Source organism: Tetrao urogallus, assembly GCF_951394365.1.
Source record: "Tetrao urogallus genome assembly, chromosome: 6".
NCBI classification, from domain to species: Eukaryota; Metazoa; Chordata; class Aves; order Galliformes; family Phasianidae; genus Tetrao; species Tetrao urogallus.
The window spans coordinates 52189358-52212340 of NC_136819.1; the positions used below are offsets into that span (position 1 = coordinate 52189358).

A 22983-nucleotide genomic window follows, 5' to 3' on the forward strand; every position below is an offset into this window, starting at 1 on the left:
TCCTTCTTTTTGAACTGAATGCATTTTCTTACTGGCTTTGTACTGGTGACTGCAGATGATCGTTAGGAAAGTTACTATTACTGTACAGGAGATACCTAAAGCTACATTATTAGAAGGAATTTATCTCATGTAGTTATGAAGTCAAGGGTGTAATTTTGTCCTGAGAAGTTTTGCTGCTGATTCATCTTTCTTACAGTAAATCCAGCTGCAATCACACTTCAAAAATCCTCTGGACTGTTCTTTGGAATTACTGACCTTTCAGGCCTCCGAAAAACCTGGTTTCCATGCCAAAACCTGAACACACCTCAAGTGTGTTGTGAAGTGACGCCATCTCTTCTGTTTGGTCCAATCTGAATCGGCTGAGATCTGCTGCTTTGCCACTGCTTAGCACGATGAAGTGAGCCTTCTGCAGCCTGTGGCTTTCATTGGGGTTGAGGAAGGTAGAGCTTCTGTGTGTTGTGAGAGCCTGCTGTGGTAATACAGGTAGTCAGTGGAATGACTGGATTGAAAATGTTTTGTCCTGGCGTTGGTTGCTAACTGAAATAAATTGCATCTCTGAAGCTGATCGTGTCAGGCCCTCTTGGATTCATTCAGCAGACATACACACATAGGCCTGCTTGCCACAGCTTAAGAGCAGGATTTGTACCACACAGTGCTGTAAACCACGGCCATGAACCTGTTGAAGCTTGCTGTTCTAGCCACTCTCAATATGGGAACTTTGTACAACTTTTTCTTTTTTAAAGGAGTTGTTAACTCATTCAAGCTCATCCTAAAGAAAATGCTGAAGCGCTGCAACACGGAGCAAACTGATATTCCTGAACTAAGTTGGTTCATTAATGATGCGTCTTCTCTACTCTTGGAATTAAGAATACCACACAACTCCGCCAGGCTCCGATTCTTCATCCAGCAAACTGGTCAGCAGGGCAATTGCAGTTGCTCTATCTTAGTAATGCATATGATACCTCAATGCTATTAGCATGAAACAAACTGTATGGTGGTCCTCTTAAACAGTTAACAGAGCCTTTGGAAAAGTGCTGTTTGAAAGCAGGCAGCTCAGCAGTTTCCCATCCTCTCAGAAGGAGTTCTGCAGGGCTGGGCTGAGGACTCTAACTGCATTCAGTAGCAGGGTGAACTTTTGCACCTAGCACTGGATTTGAAATCAGCTTGAATTTCCCCTGTAAGTCTTTCAGAAACATAAAGGTGCATTCAGTGGTCTGTAGTAACAAACTCAGTAAATGCTAGCAAATTGCCAATAAGTTAAGAATAGAAATTTGAGGTTGGCATTGAAAACAATTATAAGAATAAAATCTCATTTTTATTATTTCAGGGAAGCATGGCCCTAAAGAGGGTCCTTGAGAGGGCATTTTTTAGTGTGTTACTGTTATCTTTTTGCAGGTTTTGCTTTCACTGACATTAGATCAATGTATCAAAGAATTTTTGCACCATTCCCCCAGGGGAAGAGTGAATACACAAACCTCAGTCACAGAAGCAGTCTTGCAGCCCTGTCTAAGGGACAGGGAAAGGGAAATTTCAGCCCTGTGTAATACAATTCATGGAAAAAACTACTGGCCTTCCAAAGATGATGGTCTCTGTGTCTCAGCTCTTTTTTTTTTTTTTTTTGTGGACAGATGCTCTGGGCTACCTGAGTGCTGCAGCACATGACAGGTGAGAGAACATCTGTGACTCCTGTCTTCAGTCTGAGCTCATTTATTCAAAGAAAAGGACTCACAGATAGGAAATTGTAAAGCAATTCAATTCAGCATCAAGTCTGTGGAGTCCCAGCTGCCTGCCTCAGAACTAGGACACGAGCTATTTGGGGGATACTCACACAGAAAGGGAGACAGGCCTCTCCAAACTTGTTAGTAGATCATTTTCAGCTGTAGAGCAGCCTTGCCTTCTATTCTTATCTTTGGAAACAAGGGGTGACGGAAAACCCTATGATGCGCTTTGCACAAATACTCTCTGTTCATTTCCTTTTGTCATTTCCTTGTTGCCTTCCTGGGCACGAAGCCAAGCCTGCTAACAATTGCCACTCACCAACTCCTGAAATACACAATTGTATGAAGTCGGAGCAGGTGTTCGTTCTGTGAAAATGATACAGGGAGGAGAAGCTTCAAAACTTAGCGTGTTTTAAGCTACGAATTTCATCACGTCCAATCTTACTTTTGAGCTCCCAACTGTGAAATACTCTAGTTTTGATGAGATAAACTTGTCGCTCTACTCTGTGTTTGTGAAAGGTAAATACCACAGAGCTTGGCGTTTGCTCGTGGTTTTGAAAAGATGAAAACTGAAGCAAGGTGAGTTTTACACTGCAGAGCTGGACAGAAATGCATTTTTCCTCCTGTTTGAAACTAGAGGGAAAATATATCCATAGAACAAAGTTCTACAAAGTTCAAATCAGAGATGTGGTTACAAAAATGGTTCCTCTATAGGAGGAACGTTGTCTACAGTTTTGAGTAAAATAGAACAAAAAAAAAACCCAAACAATCCCATTGTGAAAGACTGAAAACATTTGAATGATATTCTGTTCAAAGCTGCAATCTCTTAGGGACCCTTACTCCAACAATCAATCCTTAAGAGTTGAACAGAGCAGAGAGGCACGGTTTGGGGAGGTTCTGTCTTTGAAGCATCACATTCCTACTGCTAGAGCTTATTTTTAGAAGTCCAAATTAAAATACATATAATTTGATAACATAAACAGCAATTCAGACCCCAGTATGAGTACACCTGTGAGTATACACTGTAAGTATTCCTCAGTATACTGTAGACCCTCCATTTCTTAGGTATATGAATTTTAAAAAAGCTTTAGATGCTGGCATTGATCCCTATAGATTTGTCTCCACATGAGGGGTGCTCCTGCCCATAGACCATCCTTGAGGCCCTACTCTAACTCACTCCAAAATGCTGCAGTCAGAGGTGAACACAGATTACAGCACTTATAAGATACAGCATTTATAGACCGACCTTAAGAGTGAACTTGGGAGTAGCCCACCAATACTTATTCCTAGTCCAGTTAAAACAGCAGAGAAAATCTAACTGAAAACAAGCTGCATTCAAATTAGATGTTAAATCCACAAAGCCACTTGGATTTGAGTTTATCTTCATAGAGTGAAGGGGGAAAAAAAAAAGCAAAAAAACCCCACAACCATCCAGCTCACCTTAAGTGCCAAAGCACAGCCAGTCCAGAACAGTTCTATCTGGGTTCAGATGAGGGAAAAATGTATGGAATGAAGGTTACAGATTTTTCTTTTTTCACTAAAGGCAAGATAATGATGAATACTAGGATATTAGATAAATACCTGAAAGCCAAACAACTGCCCACTTCCACGAATGCTTGATTTAATAATACGTACCTCACTGATGCATCTTAATAGCTTAACTCTCCTAATACTGGTTTTTAATAACTCAAAATTAGTTTGGGAACTAATTATAATTCATTTTCCTTGCAGAACTCATGCATAGGTTACCTTCTTGTGTGTACTTCCCTGTTGTGTGAGCTGGAAATTACTCTTGCTCCATCTCCCAGTACACAGAACATTGATCCAACCAGAGTGTTCCAAGTGCTGCCTACACCTCCCCTGCCAGCCATGCTATACCAGCACTGTGCATCATGTTGAAGCTGGAGCCTTCAGAGTGGCTAAAACTGAGGTAAGCAAATAGACAAACCTCTCACTACATTTGAAGTCTCAGCATGATCTGATTCCCTCATTTTCTTAATGTGCTGCACTACTGTACCTTCACGAAGGCAGCTTTCCTATTAGTGAGTTTCAGGACACATCACGTGAGCGGCTCTTTGCTGCTGCAATGCCCTCACAGCCAAAAGCATGTTTCTGGGAAGTCACCTCCAGACTCACATTGATCAGGCTGTGCTCAACAGGCAGGAGGAGTGCCTCACATACAAGCTGCAGTCAGTAGCTCTACCATTAAGATGAGGGATTCCCACTCTTCTGCAGTGAACTTCATTTTAGTGGTTGACAACAGGAAGAGAGCAGAGAACTTTAAACTTGAAGCCATCAGCGTAATCTCCAGTAGGGAGCTATGGAAAAACGTCACATCTTTGAAAGGAGAGAGAGGACTGAAGAGTGGCAAAGGTCATTTGTTTATAAAAGAAATACTGAAGACTTCAAAATATAAATGGTTAAACTGCAAAACTGTGGCTTTTATTTCCAAACATACAATAAATAGGTCCACCACAACTAGCCTCTAACTTCATTTTACATGGAAGGATTTTAAAATTAGTTTGTGCATATTTAAAAAAAAATAATAAAACTTCCCTTTGCACATAATTCCATACATAACCCAACTGCATTACATACCAGCTTACGGTCTTGGCACTGTGATGCAAGCAACCAATTGGAAACGGAGCTTTGTGGCAAGAGATTGAACAGAAATCACATTTTGTACTGTTGATGAAACGTACCAACAATTTAATCTATGTCCAAAGTGTACAAAAAACTTTTAGCATGTAAATGCTGAAAAGCAAGTCTCCTTGTGGGGGCTGCAAGGTAAGTGGATTTATTAACTGTTTGCTATTTGCTACATGATATAATTTTCATACCAAAATACCTTTACTGCATAGTAACATTCCATACTTTCAAATGCAAGAAGAAATTAAATGCAGTCTTTTTGCTTTACTCCTCGTCGCTGAATTTAAAGACATTTTTAACCATAACTCTGCTTCATCACAGTGCAGAAGGCCCTTAATATTTCAAGGATTTATTCAGGCATATCTTTAATACAAAAGTAGAGGCTGAGGAAAAGCCAGAGTAGTCTATACACAATGCACAATCTGTGTACATTCTGAAGCTGTACCTCTTCAAGAACTACTTATACACTCTTCAAACAAATCCCTTTATCCAGCAATTCAAAATACTTTAGATCAGAAGTTTTATATTAGAATCAATACATTATATGCATATAAATACATTTATACCCTTCGGTTGCTGAACAACCCAGATGGCTGTGAGGATGTGACCTGAACTGGTTCTCCACTGGTCTGGGATACCAAACTGTATTGGCAGCTCACTGTTAACACAGTCACAGTAAGAAATGGAGATCTTTGCACAAGGTAGGTGTGCTACAGCATCAGTTAAGACTAGAAATAGTAGGTGACATCCTGGCACCTTCAGCAGGGCCAGGGCTCCAACTTTTGAGATGCAACACCTGGGCAGTGTTTTCTTTCTCTGCATATGCCCCGTTCATTTAGAGTCCCAGCAGAACAAAAACAAAACAAACAAAAAATAAAACCAAAGCAAAGCTTTTACCACTACAAATTTTCTTATGAGACAGGTGCTGCAGCTTTCAAGAGCAAAGTAGAATTCTGTCATTAAAAAAAAAAAAACAAAACTCCCTCCCCCCCCCCAAAAAAAACCCAAAAACCAACCACTAGTGTGCAAGTGTGTACTTCAGAAGACAACAGCAAGGATCAAATACAGACCTCAGTTCAATCTGAAACACGGTAGCCAAACTGCTTGACAGAGAAATAGCTCTCACTGCAAATCTCATCTTCAGTTAGCGAGTGCGCTTATATATACTGGTATACACACCTGCCACACGCACACAAACCCCTCCTTCCCCCATCCTTCAGTACAATCTGCAGCATAATCATCATTAGCAACCACCAGAACGCTTTGGAAGCACGCAGGCAGCCCCTGAGCTCCCACAGCACCGCCTCGTCGCGAGCGTTTCAGGAGCATTCAGAACTGCACCGGTGCAGCGAGAAGCGTTCTCAACTTTGTCTCTCAAAGGATACAGCAACGCTGACTCTTTGAGTATCCTCCAAAGGTGCTAGAAGCTTTAAGTTTGAAGCGTTTCTTTCTACAATGCCAGGCATACAAACGTGGATCTCTTTTAAATAATATTGCACATAAAAATCATCTTAAACTTCGTAGTGAAAGCAAGGTTGGAGGACAGTGTTTCCCAAAACAGATTAAAAAGCTACCTGTACATATTAAGTTTTAATTTAAAGAACGCCAAGATTATTCAAAATCTAAGCACATAATACTGACAGAAAAATGTTAAATTGCACAATCTACATATAAATTACATTTGTAAATACTTAAAAGTTTTTAAACATCAAATACCCTTGATTTCACCAATCAGCTGGGTCACTGGCAGAGGATCAGCTCGATGAGTTAGAAGTACTTTCCCCCAGAAAAAAAATAGAAACAAAAAGATCTGCAGTCTTAGACGAAGCACTGGAAAGAGTTAAAGCATTTCAGCTCAGAGGTAGTGCTAAACACATCCAACTAGAAGTCCATTATATCTGAACTATGATGAAATAACGTAGTAAAATGTAGAAAGACTATAAAATTTACAAAAATAAATAGTTCTGAATGCTTTAGAAAATGCAAGAGACTTTGTTGACAAGTGTCTTGATCTGCTTTTCTGACCAAAAGAAAGCAAAGCGTTGTCTCATTTTTAAAATATACCCATCTCTAGTAATGTGTCTGCATCCATTCAATCCAACTACGCAACTCGACGTATGCTGACGTGGCATAGACTCTGATATTAAAAATAAAGTGGAGGCTTTGTAAAAGATCATCTCATATGAAATTTGTTTTGCATGTAAATTCTTCTGACAAATTAAAAATTGCACATAAAAAAGTTTATTGAAAGAGGCATGAGGGGTGAGAAGGGTATGTGCCTAATGTTCCACATGTACCCTGGAGGGAAAAAAAGATGATTGCACAGTTCTGATAAATAAATACTTCTTAAAAAAAAAAAAAAAGAAAAAAGAAAAAAGAAAAAAGGACCACCACCTTCCAGGTTTAAAAGTTTTGGAATTATTTAGGAAACCTCACTACAGACAAGTTATTTTTAGCTGTGTTTTAAATAATTCTTTACAACGTTTCCAGTGGCTTTTATCCTGAAACCAAATGAAAGCGGCAGTCAAAAAAGTATCTTTGGGTAAAACAAATATCAGGACCCAACCAGAATCTCCATAATGTGGTCCAACTCACTCAGATCTGTTCTACATATTTGAATGTTGTTTGCTGAAGAAGAATTACAAGTTGGAAAGGTCTTCAACGGTTCTTCTGTAGCAAGAGGTGGTGGTCTGGGCGGCATCAGCGGGGGGCAACAGAAGTCTGAATCGTACATTGAAGTATCGATATCTTCAAAAATGTCATCTATTGCCAGATCCTTCAAGTAGCTGGTTGAATTGGAAATCTCAAAGGAACCAAACACGCATTCGGCTCCTTTCAAATCCTGTCTATCGTCTTCTAGCTTTAGACCGGGATTTTCTGGAAACTTTGGCTGGTCATCTCCAGCAGGAACCAGACAAGTAGGTGGGCTTATATCTTCTACAAAGTCTAAATCCTTCAGAATAGACGAAATAGCAGACGACATATCATCATCTGAAACTATCAGCAGGCTATTTTCAATCGGGTCCTCCGCAGACCTCAAGTCACAACAGTTAGACTCTTGCTGACTAATACCTGAAGGCAGCTGTAGGGAAATCCCAGATGACTCCATCCCTGTGTAGCTGGGAGAACTAGGAGTAATGCCAGTGCAGACGGTAATTGCCTGCTGATTACTCTCTTGTCTCATTTCCTCTTGAATTTGCCGCACTGTGTTGGCTATGAGGACAGAGCGGTGCAAGTTCGGTTCCACCAGCATTTTGTAAGTCTGTAGCTTGGTGAGGCACATGTTAAGCACCAGCTGCCTCTTAACTGGATATGGCAGATTTCGACTGGAATCGAAGGCACTAGAGAGACCAGCCATGTTCTCCTCATAGTCACTCAGTTTGCGTTTTAGGCCTCTCCCCAACATGAACCTGAAAGAGAAGAACTCTGAATTAACCTTGGCCAACACGGTCACTTCTGTAAGATTCAACAGGCACCTTCAGAAGTCCACAGCAACTGGCTGACTTAAAATTCTAACGCTGTAGAACACTGAAAGACAGTACAAAATCCCATACAAGATAATTTAATTCAGAAGATGCACCTTCCACCTGCACTGTTTCACAACATTTTTTCAAAGGAGAAAACACTAGAAATAGAGTAACTGCTGTCCAAAAAAGCAGCCTAAGAACTTCCAATTCCCATTTTTAATGTTCACTTTCGACTCTACTATGAGAATAAGAACTTTATAGGTTATCTGTGTTTTTTAACCTCTACCATTAAAATTACACAGCATATGAGATTCATTAATGAAGTTTAAAGTCTTACATCCATATGAAAGGAAATAGTTGCTTAGCAGTTTAACTAAGGGATGAGAGGAAATCTGGCAGTGTCTCAGAGCTCAAAGAATCATTACCAGTACTCATGGCCACCAGTTCACAACTTGCTAGTAACCTAACTCTATGGATATCCAGCAGGAGTCTTTCACACAGAAGGTTAGTAGTGAACAGTAAACACTGGTAAAATACTGATTACACACATCTTGATGTGCTCGAGGAATACAGGGACCTCACTCCCAAACAATTTAAAAAATTAAGGAATTGTAAATTAGACACTCAGTGGCAGATCAAGGGCAGATCCTGAACGTACAGAGATCCAGACACTGCACAGGGCCTCCCAGCTTCCTTTTCATGTGAGCACTGGGCACTGCCAGCAGCAGCTCAGCTGATGGCCGCAGCTGCCAGCTGCTAGACTTTTGGGAACAAGGAGATGGCAGCAGGATAAAGCCTCTTTTACTTCTGGGATTTCTCCAGATTTGCAGGAAGCAACGCAGGGCTCCATGGCTACGTTCATGTGCCTGGACAAGGCTGCTGGAGAACTCAGCTCCTCTGGAGGAACAGAAAGCGAGCAGGCAGTGTGTGCTTCTCAGTTAGAAATGCATAAAAAACAGACAGCAAGTAGAGCAGTTTATGTTTACAACTTCTAAATCATACCCACAGTTTCTGGGACACACCTAAATAAGTTAAGCCTGTTGTAAGAATGTGTTTTTGCTTAATGGGTAAGTAGCTTGAAAAATAAACACAATTAGCTATCACTTTTGCTATTAAAATAAAAGATTAAGTGAATCTTTCATTTCTCACAATACCAAAGCACATACCAAAGCTGCAATTTTTCTAAGCTTCAAATATAAGTTTAAACTTTGTAAGCTTAAGAATGTGTTCTACTCTGATTTTTTTCTGCCAAACTACCAGAGCAGCAGCTGAACCTCTTGATAAAAATGAGGTGTCTGAATGCTGTGTGCCTACTCATGTGCCCACACTGCCCCCAGCCCTGCACCCCATCTGAAGCAAACAGAGCCAGGCAGTACTGAGCACTCGGCTACAACAAAATCAGCACCAATCCACGTTCAAAGTTCAAGTGCCAAATATTAAAAGGGGATGTGCACACATGATAGGCACTGCCTGTGAAACTATCAGCAATACTGCCTACAACTGGTAACATCGCACACAAACCAAGGGAAACTACAAGTTACACAGGCCCTTACAATAAAGTTGTTGCTAGATATGCCAGTGCATGGCATACTGTGAAGAAACAGCACCTACCTATCAGTGACAAATCACACGGAAATCACTAACTCTCCATCTTAAATAGCATTTAAGGTTGTGCAACCTAAGGCATGCCCACATACCCTTCCTGTAAGGAACAAAAGCACACATCAAACCAGCTCTGTGTCTGCTAAGCACCATCGTTCCCACACACCACATACTAGCTGTGTTGGATTTTTCCCCCCCATTCTCTACTCAAGCAGACCAAAATTCCTATTCCCAAAGGAACAAAATACAGAGCACGCACGGAACAGCAGTTCTGATGGTTCGTACATTCAGAATGCTTGGTTTTGCCACTTTACAGCTGTTAGCAATCTTAACCTCTGACATCTCAAACGTGCTAGTGTTTCAATTCTGTAAGCAAGCTTAAAGAGCATGCAAACGTGCACAAGGACACGTCATTTCACAGAACAACTCAAACCCAAACGTTTAACATTTCAAGTCATACAGTAGGCTAGACTAAGTATCTTATGCTCCCATAGGAGACACCCTCCTTTCCTCTCATAAAGAAGTGTCCTACAGTATTCCTGACATACGTAACAAAGCTCGGGTCTGACAGTACTTTGAACTGTAAGAACTAAGTGCAAGAAACAATTTCAAGTGCTTCTATTTTACAGACTCCCCATTCTCCACATGTTGCAAAAGCCTTTTGTGTGTGGGGGGGGGGTTTCTGATTATTATGATTTAAACATACCCCTACCTTACATTTCATTAATTCTGCCTGATCATTTTGATTTTTGTCTAATTGCAAGGCTGCTCAAGTCTCTGGCAAATAAAAAACAGTGCCACCAGTACAGCAGATTTAGAAGTGACCAGTGGCATGGTTGCTACAGGAGACATGAAATTTCTTGTCAAACATACTCAGCTGCTGACCTACAAAAGATACAGAGTCCCTTTGTTACCAGCTAATCCACATTTTATCAGGTCTTTTGCTTTACTTTTGAGCATTCTGTGATTCTGTGATAAGAATTTCTGACAGGGTCATATTCTTAACAAACTGCTCTGTACTCACATGCAATTTGTCCTCTTGTAGCACTGCCCAAACCAAAAATCACAACCAACACCCTTTTATGATAGCACTGTAAGCCACTCTTTCCCTCAACATTAAGAAAAAGTTCAAAGATCCAACTTTTATAATCTTTTGTTATGGGGGAAAAAAAACACAAAAGCATAAGGAACGTAGCATCTCAACAAGTTTTCTGGTGTTTTCTCATCCTCTCTCATTACAGTAATGCAAACAGAGCCACAGCCCATTTAGGACTAAACACTCTTTAATTGAAGTTATTTTGTGGAAAAAAAAAAAAACCAACAGAGTGAATTTAATGTTTAGGAGTGCCAAACTCTCCATCTATGGCATGCATAGAAATTCTGCCCCTGACAGCACGCTCCTCACTTACTTTCAGTTCCACGGAGTCCATTTAATAGAAACTCCTCCCTGCTAAGAAGAGCAGAAGCCTCCATGCTCTGTAACCCTACACTGTACCCAAGTTGGAAAAAAACTTGGAGGGAAGAGGCACGTTATGGGTTGGCAGATCTGCAGAGAACAGCAAACACACAGGCCTGCTCACAGCTTGCAGTTACTCAGAAGAAACATTCCAGGCTACCAAGAAAAATTCACATTGCAACGTGTCGCAGACAATGCAGGACTCGTGCCACCATTTCAGATGAAAAACACAGCTCCATCTGTCACGGGGTCTGAGAGTGCAGTGCAGCTGCCACTGACACATGGTTAGGAAGTGCAGCTGGAAACAGCCACAAAGAACACAGCACGTGAAAACTCTCCATTACTTCTATTTAAGCAAACTACCACTACATTTCTTCTTCCTCACCTCCCCACAACATTTTAAGAGGGAGGTGAGCAACAGGTAGAATGTGGAACTGCCCAGAGCTTTCATTTTTAGACAAGAGAAGAAAAGTTTCAAAAAATAAGTACATAAAAGCTGGCTGGCAAGTCAAAATTGCATGAACACAAACTTGACATGCAGAAAAGCAGCACTGCAGTTAACTACACAAGAATTACTGTTGCCACTAAGTAGGTTTAAATGCCTAGATCACCAATAGAGTGCTTGGCCCGCACCATGCAGGAGGTCCAAATTATTTCCTCTCACCAGTCCCTTCTGGCTTCTCTTCTGAGGTTATCATTAAATTCAAACTTGCTTAATTCTTCACATGCAGTGTTAAGTTTTTCAGCCTTAATCTGTCTCTGGTGATAAATGACTGTTTCTTGTGAGAGAAATATTAGATTTGAACAGATGTAAGCACCTCCTAAGTGAAAGCTGCCTGCCTAGTTTCCAGTAGGACAACTATTCTACCTTGAATTCACATCAATATTAGAGACTCCTCGCTATTTATAATACAGGTAATTCTCTTTAAAAGTCTCCTTTGGCACATAACCATCCAAAACACCAAACGTAGAGCCAGCCTGACTGCAGACTTCTGATAGCGACTGACTAAAGCTGGCTGATAACCTGATTTCCTGCCCTCCTTCCACAGGCACACGCCACAAGCATGCATCCATCTGCAGGAAACACAAAGGACGACAAACATCCCCACAGCCAGTGGAAATCTCCCAGAACTATCCAACGTATGCTGCATGCTGGTTCTAGTGATACCTTTCCCCTACCACACATGTGTTTGAGCACAGGCAACACAACTTCATTAAGTTTTAATTAAGTGGTGGGTGGAGTCTTGGCTAGTATTGCATCTATCAGAAGCTGCAAAGGAAAAAGGTACGACTGAAGGTAGAGTTAACAGTGTAAATCCTTTCCCTCCATCTGGACTTAACACTGATCACTTCAACACGACTTACATAACACAGTAAGCTGTCAACAGACCTCACAGGGCAGCCTATCTGAGCTGCTGGAGATCCCCACACAGCTACATCCCGGCTGCGACTGAAAATTAAGGGGAAGTAGGGGCAGGAGGATTAAATGCCTGAAAAGACTGGAGAGTAAGAAAGTAACCCAGACGAGAATACACTGTAAAACACACAAAGATGTATTTAAGTCCCCTCCTCCCCGCCCTGCCCCGTTTTAGCCAAGATGAGTAACTGCTAGAGGTGGCTAAAAATGTACATATAGGGAGGAGTGCAGTCCTACCAGCTTACTCCCATACCTAAAGTCCTATGTAACAGTCTCTTTACAGGAGTTAGAAATGGCCAGAACAGAGCTGCTCAAAGAAGGGAGAACTGAGGTCAACGTTGGGTCACGAAATCCTGATCTATTAACACCAAAGTCTTTCCTGCTACTTCTCCGCTAACCAGAACACAGACCCAAGACACGCCACTGTTCAGACTTAAAAAAAGCAACCAAACAAATAACAAAAATAGAACACTCCACACATGGATGCACCTAGCATCTTTTCCTGTATTCAGAAAATAAAAATAGGCTGAAAAGTATTCATTAATTAAGAACAGGAAAGAAGTGAGAGGAAGACTCAGCTAAGCACAGAATTACTTTGTGGAATTCATAACCTTCCCACTGTCCCTTCACTATTTGTGGAAACGGAACAAATATCTACCATACAGTAATATTTTAGGGACTGAAATTATGTTTACAAAGCACTTATGAGCAAGTTTTACTTCTATTTAGAATTTAGATGAAGGCAACCTCCCATCTATTTATATTATGTCTAGTTATGTCTAATACTAATTCCTACATTTGGAGGACATCTTCCTAAGTTCCCTACTCCCTTCTTTGGTGCTGATAACAGCTTTGCTTTAAAAGCTACACCACACTAAGTTTCAGGGCACAACATTTCACTCTGGACAGGACGACCCTCAACTGTGATGTACATTTTCCACAAGGTACAAACATGCAGCTCTGGGCAATTTACAACTGTAAACAAAACACATTCTTAGCAACTGCTATCTATCACACAGGCTGATAATACAGATGTACTCAGGCATTACTACTGTTAAGCAAATACAATTCTTCATACTTAAGGAAAACCCAACAACTAAACAAAAGAGCCACCAGTATTACTCTCCTCTTCCCTTGTGATTGTAGCTCCACACACACAAGCAAAGCTCCCAGGTGTGTATTTTTAATGAGGAAGCATCTAGCAGATATTTTTCAGGAGCGTGGAGTGTGGGTCTTTTTTTGTTTGGCTGGCTTTTCAGGTTCTTTTTTAAGCAGGAAGAAAGGAATCATTTAAACTGGAGATCAATAGTAGATGGTAAGAGCTAACACCTGATCAAGAGTTACTAAATCAACGAACTCCCATAATAAAACTAGAACATAATTAAATGAGAATACACACGAAACCAAACAAGAGACAAACAACCACGGTTCCACCTAAGGAAAAAGGACTGGGGAGGCAAATGATCCTTAGAACTTTCGATGTGAGGACAAACCAGTAATCAAGTGAATAATTATCAATCCTCTTTTCTTACATGATCTTTAACTTCAAACAGAGATTCTGAATGTATTCACCTACTCAATACTGACATATTCTGGGGTTACAGTGATCTAGATGTAGATCACAAAACAAACAAAATTTACAGCTTATTACCTGTGTCAAATCTGGACACCTAAACAAAGCCTAAAGCACTTCACTTTATACTATATCATCACAGAATCATAAAATCACAGAATGGCCTGGGTTGAAAAAGACCACAATGATCATCTAATTGCAACCCCCCTGCTATGTGCAGGGTCACTAACCACCAGACCAGGCTGCCCAGAGCCACATCCAGCCTGGCCATGAAATATATATACCGCAATTTTTAACTTTATTATTTAGTTTACCATTCTAGCCCACAAAAATAAGACCTACAGCTGATTATGAGAACATGGAATATGCTCAGAAGATTTAAAAATATACAAGCAGATACCCTTAGAAAAGAGAGAGGAGTCCAGGCAGGAAGATTCCGGATTTTGCATAAAGTGTGGTCATCCAAAGAGCCTCCAGCTACTCAGGGGTCCAGGCCATCCACAGAGGTAGGATGATGTGACTTAAAGGGAAAAACATGAAAAAAAAAAAATTAATTGATATGATATTTTTAAACAGGAAAGATTAAGCTCGCAAATCAATAGAGCTATTCGAACAACTGTGCTAAATCCTACTAAAGCAGTGAAACTGGAATACGAAAAAACAAGAGTTCATCAATGCACTGCAGTACGAGGACCTGGTAGTTCCACCTACAAAGACATGAAACGTGAAAATTATGTATTCTTCCTCAAAATGACAGAAGAGCACTGATCCTCCACATGTTGAGCTTTTGGGTAAGAACATGCACTGGTACTTCTTCAGGTTACTGAATGCTGACTTCCAATTGCAGTAATATCAGAAATCACACATCAGGAGAACTGTGAAGTACATTTCAGAATTAACTCCTAACTTTTAGAGGCTGCAAAACGAGATCAGTTTTTATGGAATGCCCTGATTCCTCTCATTTTCAGCACAAATGGAACCACTGCAAGTAGATAACAAGCAGGATGCCCCAGGACTGCATGTAATCAGCACAGCATCATTTTCATCAGAACTCTGATAAAGCAACATCTGCAGTGTGCCAACAGACCACACGGATTAAATTGTGGATTAGACCAAAGACTGGAAACACAGGGGGACATGAAAAGGCTGAAGTGACAATGATCTGAGGAAGAGGCTGGGATGTGCAGATGGAATTGTATGATCTGTGTTCTTGTGGTCTCAGCTGCACCTGGAGAACCCAAGTTCCTTAGTTCCAAGATGTAATGCCCTTATGAAGGCTGGCAGCCTACCCTCTGCATTATACTTAATGTGCTTGTGTGTATGCACCACGCATACGTACAGATGCCCACCCACAGCATTCCAACTATTTCACAGTTACCAAAAGATCCAAGATCAGTTTTATCCAGATGATCATTGGGGACTGTATTTAAAGAACAACAGTTCATATGCTACTTAACTCTGCTTAAAATAATACGCAGTGAAAGCTGGTATCGTATTTAGCCAGACAGAACAGTAAATGCATACATGTGATTTTAGACAGCAACTCCCAGCCTGATCCTATCAAAGGGCTCTTCCATTCACAGGTTCTTGGAACTGAAAAGGTGCAGTGAAACAGCACAGAGGTGCTCATGGCTGATAATGCTCCATGTAACCTCAGTAATAGGTACAGCAATACTGCCCTCCCACTTCTAGAAGCTGACTTCCTTATGAAGGAACGTTTGGGCCGGTAGGGACCATTAAGATCATGCAGTTCCAACCCCCACTATGGGCAGAGACACCTCCCTCTAGAGCAGGTTGCTCACAGCCCCATCCAGCCTGGCCTTGAATGCTTCCAGGGACGGGGCATCCACAGCCTCTCTTGGCAACCTGTTCCAGCGAATCATGAGAAGACCAATGTTATAAGTAACCAAAAAAATGAGACAAATAAGTCATAGTCTTTTTCTTGTTTCGCTGCAAGAACAACAGCTTAAAAGGTCAATGTGGTGATCTTCTGAGGTGTAGCTGCTAAGTCATGAGGGGGGGGAGTACATTCACTGGCCGCATTTTCTACACACTAAAGATGAAAGGACAAACGTTTCAGAGTGCTAATTCTTTTCAGTATTAAATACCCCTCTAAAAAAAACCTAACAAATAAGCCGCAGCAGTTAAAAGTTTGGGATTCGGGATAAGAAAGGCCCAGAGCTCTGCCCACTGTATTTCAGAAGCCCGACCTTTTGCTGGAAGGAGCTGGAGTCCAAGGAGTTATGAAACTTAACTCTTTTATTCCGCACTTTAACAAGGATCCACTTAAGGGATTTCCCTTTAGCATCAACCGTTGAGGTTACAGCGTTTCCCCTGCACGATCTCACGGAGCGGCAGCGCAGAGGGAAGGTTGGCGGGCTCAGATTTTACAACCCACGTAGCGAACGAGCGGTACGCAGCGCACGCAGCAGCCGCACGGCAGGCACTCCTCGCCGGGCGCAGAGCGCTGGGGGCGCCGCACGGCCCGGGCCCCGCCACCATTCGGCCTTTGTGGCAGCAGGCGGGAGCCGCGCCGTTACTTCCTGCACCTCCCCCCGGCCGTAACCGGAGCCGCCCCCGGGCTCCCCGAGCTGCGAAAAGTTGCACTCCTCCCCCTTCCTGCCGCCGGCGGACCTCAAGCGGCTAATTATAACTGCGCGGCCAACTTCCAGCCCCGGGCCCGGCGGCGGCCCGCTCCGACCCCTCACCCCGCGCCCGCCCGGCTTCCCTCCGGGCCCGCCGCGCCCCGCCGCCCGTTACTCGCGCTCCCCTCGTGGGGCTCAGGCCGAGCGCCCCAGCCCCCCGCCCCCCCCCGCGCGGCCGTTACGCCCCCTCACGGCGCCTCCCCCAGCCCCTCGGGCCGCCGCCCGGCCTGGCCCTACCCTGCGCCTCACCTGGCAGCGGAGCGGCCGTCCCCGTTCCGTCGCCGCCTGCCTGCCTGCCTGCCTGCCTGCTTGCCTGCCGTGCCCTCCCGCGCCTACCGGCCGGGTTCCCTTCGGCGGGGCTGGGACTCCGACCGGGAGGAGGCACCACCCCCGCCGGGCCCCGGCAGCCTCCGCTCCGCCCTTCCCTCCGCCCGCGGCACCCACAGCGGTGGCGGCGGGGAGGGGTGTGTGTGTGTGTGTGTGTGTGTGTGTGTTGAGGGGGGGGGAGTGGAACGCCGCGCGCACGGCGCCCGCCAGCTGGCCGCGTCCCTATTGGCCAGCGACCGTCACAACCTGCCCAGCAACCATTTTCTCACTGGTCCGCGAGCCCGGGGGGGTTGGGCTCCGGCTGGCCCCGCGGCACCGCCCAATGAGACAGCCGGAAGAGCTGAAGTGGGCGGGGCTCTCCGCAGGCTTCGCCCAATCGCGAGGCGGGCGCCACTAAGTCCCCCCCACCCACCCGTCTCCCGGCACGGCGCTCCGGGTGCCGCGGGCGGAGGGCGGGGGGCAGGCAGGCAGGCAGGCAGGCAGGCAGGCACGGGGCGGCACGCGGCACGGCTGCACGCCTCGGTACCCGCGGGGAGCGCCCGGCTCCGCCCGCAGCGCTAGGACCCGGCCGGAGCAGCAACGCGCCGCCAGGCTTCGCGCGGAACCCGCATCTCTGCCCTCCTTTTATTGCTGTTATTAAACCTAAATAAAGTGAAATTAAAGTCGCTGACCGAAATCGCCCTGTTTAAAGGAGGGGCTCCCACGACTGCGTCCTGCCGTGCGGGCGCACGCGCCTCGGCCCGCTGATAACGCCGCGTCAAACGCTCCGAAAAGCGTTTTCACTTCAATTTCTTTCTCCCTTTACAGATGAGAGCTTTTTGGCCGCGCTCGCAGCCGTTTTCTATTTGCTCTCCGTGAGCGTTTGGGTAATCAAGTGACAGCGGCACGATGCTTGTGCAAGGCCGATTTCAACACCTGACGTCCACGTAGTGATCGGTCGGAGCCGTCATCAGCCCCAGCAGGGCCACCTGAAACCCCAACGGCCCGGCCTAGGCCAACCCCACAGGGCCGCGGGGCCTTCTTCCATCCCCCACCCCCATTCACGACCTAACGCTGACAGAAGCCCGTATTTTCTCTAGGGATAGCACGTCTTCCAAGTCCTCCATGCTCTCCCATTTTGCTTGAAATCCAAAGGCAAACAGAAGACTTAAGAACATGAATTTTTTATGATTCAAACACGGCCTTTCAGTCTGACTCCTCTCCCAGCACACGGCAGGACACCGATCTCACAAGCAGCGTTGTGGCTTTCACACTCAATTCTGCAGGAGGCAGAAAAACCACACCCCAAACCAGGGCTCTGTATGTAACCCGGCTGAAAGGAGCGCTGGGCTCTGCTCCCCCGCTTATCTTAGCGCTAGGCTGCTAGTTGGTAACAGCCCCAGAAGGCAGGAACTGATGCAGACTGCTTTCCTATGGATTTACATCTGTGATTAATTGACTCTGCATCTAATGCTCTAATTGAAGCTGGTCTTCTGCCTGGAAACTGAAAAATGTCTCTATTTTATCCCAGTTACCAGACTCAGCACAATAGTTTTCTTCTGGTCTTTCACCCGCACACTTCTCCATGTGGCAACTACAAGACCTGGTTGCAATTAATGAGCTAATTGAAGCGGAATTGCACAACAATCACGGTGTGCCACACTTCCATGGCAAAGTGAGGAAGAAGAGTGCACCAAGCCTCATGAGTTTCACCATCTCCTTCTGTTGGTTACGCCTCTATGAGCTACTGATTAACCATATATTTAATGCCAGTCCAAAAAAAAAAAAAAATAATCCCAGAATGGTAAAGTTGTGCTTGAAAACACACATTACACATTACTGAAGATTTTAAGTAAACTGTGATTCTGTTTTGCCACAAAGAACAGCTAGAAGTGCCCTCTCCCTTTCAAGCAAAGCAGAGGCGCGGAAGCAAACATTTCTCAGCACAAAAGTGAATTTGCTCTAAGTACTGTTTTTCTCCTGTGAGTATTAAACTCTTCTGGTATCTTTCTTAGTCTTGTTTTGGAAGCTTGCACAATCAGAGACTGAAATTACATTTTCTTGATCTCCAAAATTTGTCTGTGAGGGGCACATGAGAATTGCAATACACTGCTCCTTTGCTGTAACACTTACTCCTGCAGTACTTACTTGCTACTTCCCACATGGTGCTCCTAGGGGACTTCCAAGTACAGCCTACATGTTCTTACAATTTCTTTTTAATTCTGTTTTTGCAAGAAGTCATGTAATCACCTGTATCTTCAATTATTCCTCCCTAAAAAGATGACAGCTGGAATTACTGCCTGTTTTCCCTGCAGTGGAAAGCTGCCCCTAGCTATATATTTTCCCGTTGACAAGTTGGTCGTGCATCAACATTTACCACAGTAATTTTTTAGGTCATAAAGCACTCATTTTTAGCAGAATCTTAGTTAAGCAAAGGAATAATTGTATTTAAAAAAAAAAAAAAAAAAAAAGCTACAATTCAGACAAAATATTCCTTATTTTCCACTGACTATATAAAGAAGTCAAGCCACTACACGCAACTGAATTATATCTTCCTTGGTAACTTGAACTATCCAGTGATTTCAGCTCTTCGTGGAACTTCCTTGAAAAAAAATAGCAAAAAAAATAAAAAATTAACTGTCAGTTTTGTAAGAGACACCTAAAGGAGCTGGAATAAACCCTTATAGTTTAATTTTTTAAGATGTATATTTCATTGCTATGGAGTATTAGAGACAATTTGGTGTTTTGGTACTTTTAGTATTAGTCACGTTTCCTATACTGTGAAATCACACTCATTTAGGAATTGATGAGCAACCAAAATTTGTCATGATCAATCATGTTTTTTTTGCATAAGGGACTATACATCGCAGGCCTGAGACATAAGCATACTTTCACTCTGAACGCAACTCACTTTTGAAAGTGTCAGCATAAGACAGGATGTTTTTTTTCACGCTGCCTTTTGACCAAGTTTGTTTGGTTACATGGGAACATACATCCGCAGTCACATCAATATCCCGAGACATGAGACATCCATAATGGACTGATAATTACAGTATAAAACTGTACTATCAAGCAGTTTACAGTAACGCTTTTTGAAATGCCTGCTAAACCAGTCTAGACCTGAGACTTCAAGAAATGACCAAAGGACAGCCTCCAGCACAAGTGAGTGCAGACTGTCTGCACCCCTAACCTGCTAGAGGATGAAAGCCACAGGTGTTGCTGTACCTTTCAGACAATCTGCAATGGCAGTTTTCATCCAAATAAACAATCCCCTCCTTGTTTACCAGATTTGTCCTTTATGCAAACATGACTACGTTCAGAGAGCCATGCAAAATTTCTTCCTAAATAAATTCACAGAGCTGTGGAAGAGAAAGGGGTTAAGAAATAAAAATAGCAAAGTGGTACGTAAGCCACCTCAGCCTCAATTCTCACACATTTTGCCAAATGCCCTGACTCCAGAAGCTCCACGTATCCCGGTTTTCTTGAAAGAGAGGAGAAACAAAACCACACATGAAGAGACAGAGGAGACAGATATTCAGGGTTCTGAGAAGGAAGCAGATGTGTGTTAGCTAGAAAGTACTTTCTTTTATGCAAGTCTAAAGCAGAGTTATGTCATTCAGACACACAGCTTACTGTGAGACAGCACAGACTGTCATGCAAGTTTTGTGGCCCTTTTCCCTAGGGAGACATAAAAGAAAAAGGCCACAAGAAATGGTAGGAGAACCTTAGAGAAGCCTTAACAGAGGTTCAATTAATTTCCATCTCCACGTAGAAATTAAGAAAATTGCCATCAGCAAATATCACATTCCTCATTTGGAATAAGAATTCACAAAAAAGAAAGCAATTTAAAGTTCACCAACTTACAGGCACTCTATCATCCTTGCTCTCCTTCTTTATCAGGCAGGAATACAGAGCAAAATATTTTATTAACCTTTAGTGAAGCATATTTAACTATGACCTATTTGCACTAACAAAGAAATGACAATATGAGCACGAAAATAAAATTAGCTTTTTTTTTTTTTTTATAAAAGTGAAGCTACAGAATGAGCAGCAGTTAGTCTGAGGCATGCCAAAACGCAATAGGCTGACTGTAGACTGACTTGCAAAGTCAGAGCAGCTCTATGTACACATCTGCAGAGTGACTGTGCAAGTTTCAGCAACACAAATTCTTCGACCTGCTCAACGCTTGAGCCAAGACATCAGACATGTAAGAGCACATAAGATTTGGCATAAGTCTTAAGAACATAATAAAGCAGAATACATATTTCTCTTTAAAATAGTTAACGACATAACCACATACTTACCTAATACCATTCCTGTTAAGCCAAGCAGTCCCTACAAATTACTCTTCGCTGAGTATGGCCTCCCCAGCAAAGGAATGCAGCTGACTACGTGTTTGGTGCAATCATTCATGTATGTGCGCATTTGGCACACACAGTGTAAAAGCCATGAATGCTCACACTAACTCCCACCTCATACACAAAGACTGAAGCATACTGAAGAGGATATGAGGAAAAGATCCAAATATCTAAACTTGTAATTTCTTATTTAACAAAAAAATGGAAGGGGAAAAGGAACAGTGGGGTAAACCCACAGTCGTTCAGCACTTGGAGTTTTGAACCAACACAGTTCAGAGCAGTTTGGGGGAAGTTTCCAGAGGCACGGAAGGTATTTATTTGTTCAACTCATCACTCCTGTTTTGTTTGTAAAACTGTGAAGCGGTCTATTTTATTCTAAGGCATCTGCTGTCTATCCATACAGAAAAGCATCGAGCATGTTTTCTTGAGAATTCATCATTTTAGAAGTAATTTCTTATACTCTAACACTGACAAATAAAACAGACTATTCTTTCCCTGGGAGATATGACAGCTTACATCATTATTTGTATCCTCTTGGACTATGATATTATACTACCACACCTTTCAGTTATCGGTGATGTCTCTCGTTTAAGATGCCCAGTAGTACTTTGTGTTTCTTAGGTCCAGCTGTATTACACAGATTGAAATTGCCAAGTGTCTGTATGGTATTTCATATTTAATACAGCTATTAATGAAGATTTAATTGAGGAAGCGATGTTTGACTACTATGGCAAGTAAAGATTAATATAATTTCCACTATCAAGTCTGAATAATTTAGCAAGTGATGTCATTTTTTTCCCCAAACCAGATGCTTCTGAATCACTTGTTGAAAACCTAAGCCCAGTAGTGTATTTTTGCAGAGGTGACACCAGAATTCCCTTAACATCCTCCTGCCCTCACCCTCTCTGCTTTGGGGACGTTTGAGAATCTGAAAAAGGCAGTATGCAGTAAGAAAGGATAGGCTGCCAGGTACGGAAATGCACTCTCTTCAAGTTCAGTGACTTGCTGGATTCAAATGTACAGAAAACGACTAAGAAAGTGGTGTATGTCTTCCTCTTGGCTAAAACATTCCAGAAACAAATCAAATAATCTTCTCTCCCTTGCCTACCTCGCTGCTTGGTCAGGCCTCTTGCCACATTTTATCTTTACCAAAAAAATCATACAGTGTATGTTCTTTATGCATCCTTCCCTTCACTTCTTCCCTCCCTCCCCCCCCAAAAAAAGTCTCGTAACAATATGCTTAATTACATACACTCACATGAATGTGAGTATTTGAAGAAAAGAACACCATCCCATGTTATATTATCTTTTGTTATTAAAAATAAAAAAAAAGCAAGAGGAAACTCATGTAAGAGTGGAGCATACTAATCATGACAAGAGATGGAGACATACCAGTTGAGATTTAAAGGCCGCTAGTAACACTTTTTGTAGTAATTAGTGCAAGATAGTTAACCCATATAAACAAATATTTGATGGTAGATTTCAGTGACAAACAATTCACTTGATGACATTTACATATAAATACACATAAATAAAATCCTATGTAATTTAGGTTTGTAGTTAAGAAAAAATACGGTCTGAAATGAATTAAATGTTATTGTCTCTAGTTGGATCAGAGCTCTTCCTCTAACGACAACCAAGTATATGGGGTATAAAAAGCATAATAGTACAGTTCTCAATTTAGTAAAGTACTACTCTATAAAACGGAATCATGAAAACAGCTCTTACATTTTAATGTAAAGTATAAAATTGTATATTTACATTTACATACACTTTACTGAACTACATCGGG

The 22983-nt window shown here is 42.7% G+C and overlaps 1 protein-coding gene across 1 annotated transcript; it reads right to left on the reverse strand.

The window, feature by feature from the left end:
* Window positions 1-6921: 6921 nt before the first annotated feature.
* LOC306947734 (SERTA domain-containing protein 2-like) lies at window positions 6922-11131 on the reverse strand (the record flags this gene model as incomplete). The annotated part of the gene is made up of 2 exons (XM_079537121.1): window positions 6922-7777; window positions 11067-11131. The coding sequence occupies 2 exons, from the start codon at window positions 11129-11131 to the stop codon at window positions 6922-6924; spliced, it is 921 nt and encodes a 306-aa protein (XP_079393247.1).
* Between the last annotated feature and the right edge of the window lie 11852 nt (window positions 11132-22983).